This window comes from Vollenhovia emeryi, unplaced genomic scaffold, assembly GCF_000949405.1.
Source record: "Vollenhovia emeryi isolate VEMERY1.0 unplaced genomic scaffold, V.emery_V1.0 DF939465.1, whole genome shotgun sequence".
Classification (NCBI taxonomy): domain Eukaryota; kingdom Metazoa; phylum Arthropoda; class Insecta; order Hymenoptera; family Formicidae; genus Vollenhovia; species Vollenhovia emeryi.
The window spans coordinates 1-10,876 of NW_011966901.1; the positions used below are offsets into that span (position 1 = coordinate 1).

The following is a 10,876-nucleotide window of genomic DNA, read 5'->3' on the forward strand; positions in this document are numbered from 1 at the left end:
AAGCTTCCTCTATGAGGAAGCCATAACAATGGAAGCAATGTGCAAATTTCTAATTAGAAAAAAAGTAAAGTAAAGTAAAGTGTGTAAATTAGAAATTTGCACATGGCTTCCTCATAGAGGAAGCTTTAAGAGCGAAATAAGAATATGCAAATTTCTAATTTGTATACTTTCAAGAAACATCGTAGTAAAGTTAAATTTCTCTCTTAAAGCTTCCTCTATGAGGAAGCCATAACAATGGAAGCAATGTGCAAATTTCTAATTTGCCTACTTTAATGATGAGGAAGAAATGTGCAAATTTCCATTGCACGCTTCAATGCTGAAGAAGCAATGTGCAAATTTCTAATTTGCACACTTTCTTAAGAAACATCGAAAAAAATTAGATTTCGCTCATAAAGCTTCCTCCATGAGGAAGCCATGTGCAAATTTTTTATTATGCGATGAGGTATCGTAATAATGAGGATGAAACTGGAAATTAATTATTTCAGTGATTAAATATATGTATACATATGTATATTTTTTAAGCTTATTTGCGAAAATGCGACTTGTCAAAATCTAACCTTCTAATAGCTTACCGAATTCAAGGTTAGATTTTGACAAGTTGCATTTTCGCAAATAAGCTTAAAAAATATACATATATATTGATATATTTGTGATTGATATATTGATGTATATATACAACATATAGTGTATATATACATATATATATACATATATATATATAACCTTGTAAATAGCTTACCGAATTTTGTGTCAGTGGTTGGTATCACTACTTAACAACTAGTTAAGCTAACTAGCCACTATGGGCCCGGGCCTAACATACAGGGTGGGTCTTAGCTGCTGCGCGGGCCCTTTTACCATGAGAGATGGATTACCGACTACAACTTTAGTTCACTGAACGGCACAAGAGGGCAGCTGCTTAGATCTCAGGGATGTTGCAGGCAAGTCGAAAACTTGTTCCTGAAGCCTATCACACAATGCGAGGCAACAGGCAACAGGAATAGGGAATAGAATTTTTGACGCGTTGGATTGGTTGAAGGAAAATTTCTGACGAATCCAACGCGTCAAAAATTCTATTCCCTATTCCTGTTGCCTCGCATTGTGTGATGGGCTTTACAGACATCACGCGGAGAAAAATAATTTGCTAACACAATACATATATCTTAAGTAAATTTTGTCTGTTATTTTATGATAAAGTTATTTTCAACTTCAAGTTTAATAATTGATCGTATCTGGCTATTTTAATGTAACAGACTCGCTTCGGAGCGAGTCTGTTACATTAAAATAGCCAGATACGGTCAATTATTAAACTTGAAGTTGAAAATAACTTTATCATAAAATAACAGACAAAATTTACTTAAGATATATGTATTGTGTTAGCAAATTATTTTTCTCCGCGTGATGTCTGTAAGGAACAAGTTTTCGACTTGCCTGCAACATCCCTGAGATCTAAGCAGCTGCCCTCTTGTGCCGTTCAGTGAACTAAAGTTGCAGTCGGTAATCCATCTCTCATGGTAAAAGGGCCCGCGCAGCAGCTAAGACCCACCCTGTATACGTATATGCACATACGTACCATATAAGTATCGGAACACAGCTGCACAGCCCGGATGATTCGCTAAAGAATGCTGACATAACCAATCGTTGGTAATCATAGTGGTGGATATTGCCTGCCTCTTTTCTGTTTCAGTCGCGTTAGTCCCAGTCTACAATAGATGATTTAAGCCCTAAGCTTTAAGAAATTGGCCAATCACGGTCAAGTATGAGTAGAATGCGCGACTGTGATTAGTCAATTTCTTAAGGCTTAGGGCTTAAATCTCTATTGTAGACTGGGACTTACCGTCGTGGCGTTTCCGGCGATTTGGAACAGAGAAAAGAACGAAGCCAAGAGAGAAAAGTGATCAGCGTCGTCGACAAGACGAGCCCTCTGACGGCGAGGCGCATCCGCACGAACGTCGCCACCACGTCTGAATGGTCTGAATCACGATGCTACGAACAGGTCCCTCATAGTCATAGGTCTGAATGGCGGCGGTGGGCAGCAGTCGGGTCGACCGTCCGTCCGTGCGCTCCAGCGAGCTTTTACCTTTCGGCTGAAACGAGGAGAAAAAACCCATAGGGAGGAGGGAAAATGGAGCGCCTACTGTTGAATTTGCTCACGGCCGACAATGCTGTGATACAGGAGGTATTCGTGCGCTCTCGATATTCATCCTTTCGCCTCCGTTAAGTCGGACAGCCTGTTGAAGGCGCCCCGCGAACACGTGCTCTCCCATTCCGTACCGTCGACCAGTCTCGTCCTGGGTCTTGCCGGACGGCCACCCGGCATCTCGAGGGCTCGAGCGAAATCTCGCTGCTCGAGACAGTGTCGTGCGCGAGGTGATCTCGAGCTCGTCCCGTTTTCTGTTTTCATCCTCTACCATTGTTACCCGTCGCAGTATAAGCGCTTAAAATTGTCTTGGGGGTCTGTCCAGACAAATTCGCATCAATCAATCTCTTTATGCGTGTGCTTACACACTTGTGCAGGTTTCTCTGGGTAGACCCCAAGTCGTAGACGTGAGGCATGGCAAAGAGAGAAACTTGAGTCGCGAAAGTCTCCTGTATACAACTTACAAGTTTTTCTTCGCCTTGTCTTACGTCCATGATCTAAGACAGTTTTACGGATTGTTCTCTTCCATCAGCTTAGTCCCAGTCTACAATAGATGATTTAAGCTCTAAGCTTTAAGAAATTGATCAATCACGGTCAAGTATGAGTATGCGACTGTGATTAGTCAATTTCTTAAGGCTTAGTGTTTAAATCTCTATTGTAGACTGGGACTTACTCCACGCATTGTAGACGATGCATTGGGCAACAACCCTGCAACTGCCCCGCAATGATTCTGTGCATATCCATGTGTTTGATAATTTCAGGCAACCAAGGAGCTTAAGAAAGTACTTCAAACTCCGGAGAGCGTGTCAGCTTTGTGCCAAGTTGTCGTAACGTCGAGGAGCCCAGAGGTTTGTGTCTTCTCACGGAATTTAGTCAGCACGTATATTTCTCTGAAAGTTGAAACACATGGCGACGCATTGTTTCAGATACGGCAGTATGCGACTCTTGTTCTTAGGAGACGTTACACTAAAGGGAAGAGCTGGACAAAATTGTCTGTACCTATACGAACTGAATTTAAGAAAGTTATTTTACAGGTGAGAAGTTTGTGCGGTACGTCGCTTTGACGGTGTACGATTTCCGTATCGTCATTGAGTTCATTCAGCGTTTCCATAAGTCTGTTCTTTGTAGCCGAACTGACCACACTAGTTCAAAGTTTATCTCTCTCCCTCCACGCTGGAAGGAAAAAGATAAGCTCTGAACCAGCGCAGCCGGGAAGAACAGACCTTTATTATACCAGTTCTTCGATACGCACGTTTCTTTGAACCGTTGATTGGTCATAAAGTAGTATCGCTTCTTTAAAAAGTGAGAAAAAGCAACGGATCTCAAAGAATATTCTGCAGTTAGAGAATACTCCTTTAGACGGGGGACAAAGATGTCAAAGAGAAGTCAATTTTTATGATTTAATTGGTTTTTATGATTATTTTAACGTTATCTTTTTCAGGCCTTGGAACACGAGGTGGACAACACTGTTAGAAAAAGTATAGCTCAATTAATAGGCGTCATTGTTAAACACGAATTACCTACGAACAGCTGGCCGGAGATTATACATTACGTGCAACGGTTAATCGCTAGTGAAAGATTGGAGGATAAAGAAGTAAGTAAAAAAAAAACAAAAACTAAATATCCACTTAACATTAACTTAATATCAACTTAATATCAACTTTTTTTTTGCAAAATGATATTAAATGCATGTTTAATATCATGTATATTAAACCGAGGAAAGTCTAATTTAATTTTTGGAGATTTATCGTATCAAGAGCTTGTCCGCTATTTTACGATATGAAATATTTTATTCTAGCTAGGCCTTTATACTTTATCAGTTATGACAGACATTACTCCGGATGCCTATACCTCGCATGCCAGATCTCTGGTGATGCTTCTCGCTCAAACGTTGAGCACTCTTGAGAGCTTAGGAAACCCTGCCGCTTTTTACATTTTGGACACATTGCGACATCTCATCCCCGTAGCTACACACGACGAAACGGTTGGTTTTCCCTACACTGCGTTTTTGCTAAGTCTCGACTATTGTATTGTATTTATGTATACATTACTTTATAGTGTATTGTGTACGTTTTGCATTAGTGCGATCATTTTTATTTATATATCCGTTCCCAAAACGGATTACAATTGTTATTTCATGCTCGATTTCAGTCAAAGACTTCTTTTCGTTTTTAACTCTTGAATCGGTTACTTGCAAGTCGAGGTAAATCTCTTAGAAAACCTCATACACAAACCACATATATATACGTGGGGTGAAGGCTGGGGATCGAACTCGGGACCTGCCGATTACGAGTCGATCGCTCCTACACGTAGCCACGCGTCACCCCAATGCCGACTATTGTAAACTACCTTGTTAACAAATACGCAATTCCAGATAGTACATACTTATGGTACAATGATGCCGTTGATAATGGCCACGGTTCAGGCTTTATCCGAATCCGACCACGATGTATCCTTCGCCATCCAAAGTTTCGAACTGTTGGACGAATTGTGCGAGAATATGATTGCTGTAATAACGCCCCACGTGAAACACCTTGTCCACATGAGCCTCACGATCATCGCTAACAAATCTATAGAAGAGGACTTAAAAATTAAGGTCATCAGTTTCATCGGCTGGCTGGCGAGACTGAAGAAAAAGGCTCTTGTGAAGCACAAGTTAGTGGAGCCTATCGTTGGTGAGCGATTCGAATATTGCAATAACTAATGCGTGTTGACAGGAAGGAAACTTAATTGATTTTTCGCATCTATTCGCAGACATGCTATTCGCAGTCATGATGAATAAACCGGACGATGACGACGATTATTCAAATGTAGAGAATGATAATACTGTTTTAACAAGCGTTACTCAAACTTTGGACTTACTCGCGATGCATTTGCCGCCGGAAAAACTAATTCCGCATTTGGTAAACTTCAGAATAATTTGTTAAATATATACAAATGTACTTGTTATATTATTCTTACAAGTTGATTATAACGTGCGATCGTAATGTATCGGTTTTATATCTTGAATCTCTTTTTTTTTCTTGTAGCGTTATAAACAATCAATTGCACATTACGAGTGCATTTCTTGTATCCACGAATCGTTGGTTGTACAGTCTTTCGATTATTTTCTCAAATATAAGAAAGCTGTTCCAAAGTGAATAGATATTAATTTCACAGTTGCGACATATCGAACCTGGACTACGAAGTACAGACGATTATGTGAAGAAGACGTCGTACGTGGCTATAGCTGTGCTAGCGGAAGGTTGCGCGGAGTACATTCGCTCCAACTACCTTGAATTCTTCCTGCGGTGTATCTGCGAAGGAATCTCCTATCCGTCGCCCGTCGTGCGCAACGCCGCGCTTTACGCCTTGGGTCAATACTCGGAGCACCTGCAGCCGGAGATCTCGCAGTATTCGTCCGAGTTGCTGCCTGTACTGTTTGAATATCTCGGTCAGATATGCACGTACATCAAACAAGAGAAGAAAGAACCGCACGCGGTCGGCCGGATGTTCTACGCCCTCGAGATGTTCTGCGAGAACTTGCACGAGAGGATCCTACCGTACTTGCCCAAACTGATGGAGAGGTTGTTCGAAATCCTGAACGCAGATACGTCGCCGCACGTGAAGGAACTCACCCTAAGTGCAATAGGAGCCGCCGCCTGTGCCAGCAAGGAGCACATGCTACCGTACTTCGAAACAATCATGAACCTTCTTAACAATTATCTCACCACCGAGCCAAACGAGGAAAACATGTGTCTTCAAGTTCAAGCAGTCGGTTAGTGAGAATTACTTTGAGAAGAATGACTCGATTAGTTACTCGCGTTATAGAGTAAAGCTGTAATTATAATATTTTCTACATCTTACATCTCTCTAATATTTTAGATACTCTCGGAGTGATTGCTAGGTCGATAGGCGAGGAACACTTCGCCCCATTGGCAGCCACGTCGCTCGGTCTCGGAATAAAACTGCTGAGAAATACGATTGATCCAGACTTGCGGAAGTCTCTCTACGGTTTGTTCGCTGCTATCAGCACCGTAATGAAAAAGGAGATGGCCGTGACTTTGCCCGAGATCGTCGAATACATGATAATGAGCATACGGAGTGCAGATGGGATTATGGTAATTATTGCGTAAATCACGAGGGTCGAGAAAGCCACGGAAATAATACAAATGTAATGTCGTCGTTACAGATGCACTTTAAGGACGACGAAACTAACGCCCTTGCGGTTTATGATGATCTCAGTGACACCGAAAATGAAGAAGGAGAAGAAGAGGACATTGAGTGCACTGACAACGAGGATGACAATGATGAAGAGATCGACGGTTACAGTGTTGAAAACGTCTATATGGAAGAGAAAGAGGAAAGCGTGTTGGCACTGAAGGAAATTGCCGAATACACAGAGTAAGCCTTTCTCTTTTCGGATTAGCTAATAACTGAATTAATCATACTTATAATGAATGTATTGTTGCAGAGAGGCGTTTATGCCGTATCTCGAAAGATCCTTCGAGGAGATTTTTAAGTTGATCAATTATCCTCAAGAAGACATACGGAAAGCGAGTATAGAGGCTCTATTGCAGTTCTGTGTTAATCTCTCGAAAATCAATACCGACGAAGGTAAAAAAGCACTGTTGAAGGCTCTCTCCATGTTCATCCCGAAGCTGTCGGAGCTGATAAGATTAGACGAAGAGTTGACAGTCGCCATTTGCGGTTTGGAGGCATACCAGGAACTTTTAAGGGAAGTCAAATCGGACGTTATCGTCGGTATTGGTCACAAAGAAGCCATAGTAAATTGCGTGATGGATGTAATGAAAGGTATTTCCGTTGCGTATTTCTATATCGACTTCGTTCGATACTTCAATAAATCAAAACGGGTAATTTGGAGCAATAATTTTTGTCGCAGGCAAAACGGCGTGTCAAGATCAGGAGGAAGTCGAAGGTGTCGATACCGAAGCGGAACAGGACGAGCTACTGATAGAATGCGCGGGGACTGTATTTTCTAATTTGGGAGGAGTGCTCTTGGCAGAGGACTTTTCGCACTACTTTCAGACCATGTTGCCTTTCTTCATAAAAAGAATGGTACTGCTGACTTTTCTACTTTTATTTCTCTGGAAATTCACGGTTTTGATTTTAACTAAATTCTTACAGAAAATGGACAATTCGGAAGCACAAAGATCCTTTGCTGTTGGAACGATAGCCGAATGTTTGCCCGGGCTTAACCACATGACGGTTGCGTATGTCGCACAACTGCTTCAAGCTTTTCTACAAAGTACCCAAGACCCCTGTAGCGAAGTTCGTAGCAATTGCTTCTTCGGAATCGGAGAACTTGTTTTTTATGGAAAAGAGGCAGTTTATCCGTATCCTTTTCTGTTATTTTGTAATAATCATGTTTTAGAGTTTTTTCCAAGTTTGGGAATTAATCATTTACTATTTAACAATCTCTCATTGTGTTAAATATTAATTAATGCAATAAGAGATATTTCTTTTCTAAATTAAATATTAGGAAAGTATCTTTAATTTTTTCATAATCATTTTTATAAGTAAAATATCAAAAGCATTGCATGAAATATTTTACATAATTCCAATTTACAAAAAGTTACAACTTTTTAATAGTTACATGGCGTGAAAGTAATTGCATAGGTGAAATCTTTTATTAATATTCCTTAATGATTATTGCACAGACATTACCCTAATATTCTCCAAACTTTATCATGTGCCATTGCGGAAGAGACGGATGCAGCTGCACGTGATAACGTAGTTGGGGCAATCGCACGACTTATTATCACGAATTATTCGAATTTGCCGCTTGAACAAGTATTTCCAGTTTTTGTTGAACAGTTACCTTTGAAAGCAGACTTCCAGGAGCATAAAGCTGTGTTTAAAAGTATTCTTACATTATATCAAGCTGGAGTCACTCTCCTGCAGTCTTACATTCATACGTTATTGAAAGTTGCAGTTGTCATATTACACGAAGAAAAGACTGTCGACGTCGGTGAGTATTGAATCAATAGCGACAAACATTTTTAAAAACTTCTTTTAAAACTTACTGTTTTGTTGTTTTTAAACTCCACGGAAAGTAATATGAAAGTAATGCCGCATGTAATTGATTTTCAGGTAATTTTGTTTAAAAAAAACATTTATTTCCTGTTTAGTATCAAGTGTCTTGAATTAATTTCAATTTATAATATTGACCAAGATACAGTCGGCAAGTCGACGTTCTCTCTTCGCTGGATTATAAATATATTTTTTCCTTTTTACAGAAACGCAAAATCTCGTCATGGAGTTTATCAAGTCTGCCCAGCGAGATTTTGTGAACGATTGGAATGCACTTTTTACCGAGCTGCCTCCAGAAGTTGTCACAAACATTCAACGTATATTTTCCTAATATAAACGATTAGTCATGCATTGCATTTTATCGTGTTTTAACACCTAAAATGTTGATTAATTCGTACGTTGATCCGCAGAAAACGGCTCTTTTTAAAGTATATTTTCAAAATAATTTTTTTGTCTTCAGTTCTTCCCCGCAATTCATTTCAATTGTGGGATAAAACTAAGAAAAGTAAGTCACGAGGCGAGAATAACTGCAGTCGATTAAATGTATATTCCCAGCAGCTTTATAGACAAATACTCATCGGAGTTTTTTTTACTATTAGTTTAGTCTGCGTCTTTATTCGTTACTTGCAATATAGCTTTATAAAATGCCCGTTTGCGACTCTCATTTAATAAGTAAATAATTTATATTATCTTACAATTAAATGAGCAATTTGTTACCTTTTTGATGCATGTGTTAAAACAATTCTTCCTCTGCTCTCCTACTATAAATAGATAGACCGTAAATGTTGTATAATAAACCGAAAAAGGAGAGAAAAGTCTAGGGAGGGAAGATTTTAGAATATCTGATTTTCCGAATGACTAGGGAATCTCACGATTCTCTCTTGCATCGTTCGATTTTTTAGACCTCGCTCACGGAATTATTGGGTCTGTGTAGATTTGAAAATTCTTTAGCGTCCAGTGAGCGTATAAATGAAAGATCTGGTTGGCATACAGAAGTGGTCTAAGCGCGCTTAACGAGAATACGAACAAAGCTCTGCCTCCAGCATAGGCGTCGATGCCATTGTTACCGATGAGAGCAGGTAGTGTCGGTTTTCTTTCTTCTTGACTGCAACCAAAAACGTACAGTCTAGCGTACCGTAGCGTAAATACTGAAAATAAATGTATTATGTGACTAATAAAAGTATCGTACGTGCTCGTTTTTTTTATAAACGTTTATAGATCTTTCTCGCGGTGTGTCTTACGAGTAAATGTATCATTGAAACTTCCCATCGTCGTTTCCATTCTGTGGGATCGCGGTTAAAAATAATTTGTTACAGATTATTTGTTGTACTGTCGAGTGAAGAAATAACAATCATTGTTGGTACTGCAACACGCGCAACGTGAGAGAATTGCATAAACGTCACCCCGACTATGTAACGTCCTAAACAGCACAGATCCTCGTTGTAAACTCAAAAAGGATTTACTTTCTTGAATTCTCTATGAATTAGCGTTGTCAAAATGAACTCGAAAGAATTGCCTGTCGGTAGTTCACAGAGGATTCCACAGAATTAAATATTCTTTTGACTTAAATGGAAGTAGATTAAATTCCGGATAAAGAATTTTATATCGAAATTGATGAAATCAGAATCGATGACGTAAAAGCGAGTCCTTTTTGAAGTCTTACAAATGTTTTAAAATAGAAACGGTAACAGAATTTATTTCATAATTCGAAAATTAAGAAATTCTGTGCAGTCTGGGTCGCCTCGACGTTAGTGTTTTTTTCATCTTTTATCTCTTTTCATTTATAATTTGCTTCATTTCTTGTAGAATTTATATATGACGGTTCGTTCGACGATATCAGGCGGATATGTTTTTGAATATATAATGTTCGAACAATGCGCAACTGCGAAAGAACTAATGCGTCCTCGATATGTCGCCGTAGTTTTGCGAGAATAGGTCGTTTCGAGTAGATCGGCGAGCTGGGCGCGCGAGGAAGACTGAATAAAATTCTAATGGACACCGGGATTCCTGTGCGGCGACTTAATCTGATATCGGACACGATACTATCGCTTTATCGAAAGACGACGGAGATAACTCTGCGAGCCGCAATCGGTTTCTCAAAAGTCCCACGTCAAACGTAACTCGACCGCGACTGTCCGAGCAACATGCTTGCATTCGGACTCGAACAGAGACACGGTTCGCGCTTCTCTGCGATCCGCAGTGAATCGTCGCGTCTCACGTTAAATCGCTGAAAACAATCGAGCCGAGTTTACGCGCCGTTTTCCCTTTTTCCCCCTTTCTCTCTTTCCCCTCTCTGTTCTTTCTTCTCTCGCATTGCGTGTGTTCAGCAAACGTGATTGCTCGGGTCACAATAGCGGTAAGCGAGTCGTGCTCTCGTAAGCGATTTTAAACGCGATAGGACGACGGCCAGTTAAGATTCATCGTGCTTTTCGTGTCTGTTAAGACTACGGAGTGCCGGTAAATGTGACAAATGTGTTTTTTAATTCAGTAAGCCCTGACGGATTCATTCATATAAACACACGATCAGGGGCGCAGCTCATCGCAGATTCAAAAGTACAGGATGCTCTGAAAAAGGTGCGTGTGCGTGTGTGTTGTACACGACATCCGAGATTAATCGAACAAAAGCACCGTCAACTCATTTTATACGCGGCAATTTCGAATCTCGAGTCGATTTTAAGTGCTTTCAATTTTAAAAGATTTATTTTT

General features: G+C 40.1%; 2 protein-coding genes across 4 annotated transcripts in view; both read left to right on the plus strand.

Moving 5' to 3' along the window:
* The first annotated feature begins 1,859 nt into the window (after positions 1-1,859).
* LOC105557517 (importin-4-like) lies at positions 1,860-9,373 on the plus strand. Its single transcript, XM_012004775.1, has 15 exons — positions 1,860-2,176; positions 2,899-2,985; positions 3,064-3,171; positions 3,579-3,731; positions 3,936-4,121; positions 4,512-4,812; positions 4,892-5,040; positions 5,297-5,894; positions 6,002-6,237; positions 6,309-6,520; positions 6,591-6,931; positions 7,020-7,195; positions 7,265-7,473; positions 7,798-8,108; positions 8,377-9,373. Exons 1-15 carry the CDS (start codon positions 2,123-2,125, stop codon positions 8,499-8,501), a joined length of 3,246 nt encoding a protein of 1,081 aa, XP_011860165.1. The 5' UTR covers positions 1,860-2,122; the 3' UTR covers positions 8,502-9,373.
* Positions 9,374-9,456: 83 nt separating this feature from the next.
* Positions 9,457-10,876, plus strand: part of LOC105557515 (adenylate cyclase type 2-like) — a 28,087-nt gene continuing 26,667 nt past the window's right edge. For all 3 annotated transcript variants that reach the window (XM_012004772.1, XM_012004773.1, XM_012004770.1), the window contains exon 1: positions 9,457-10,744. The gene's annotated coding sequence lies outside the window, so the exon portion shown is untranslated. The remainder of the gene's footprint in view (positions 10,745-10,876) is intronic.

What these genes read in the sequence shown, in the direction of transcription:
- LOC105557517 (XM_012004775.1), top strand. Translation starts at nt 2,123, where the DNA reads ATGGAGCGCCTACTGTTGAATTTGCTCACGGCCGACAATGCTGTGATA. An exon ending in CTTTCTTCATAAAAAGAATG is followed by an intron (nt 7,196 to 7,264) that starts GTACTGCTGACT and finishes AAATTCTTACAG; the next exon opens with AAAATGGACAATTCGGAAGC. An exon ending in GGAAAAGAGGCAGTTTATCC is followed by an intron (nt 7,474 to 7,797) that starts GTATCCTTTTCT and finishes ATTATTGCACAG; the next exon opens with ACATTACCCTAATATTCTCC.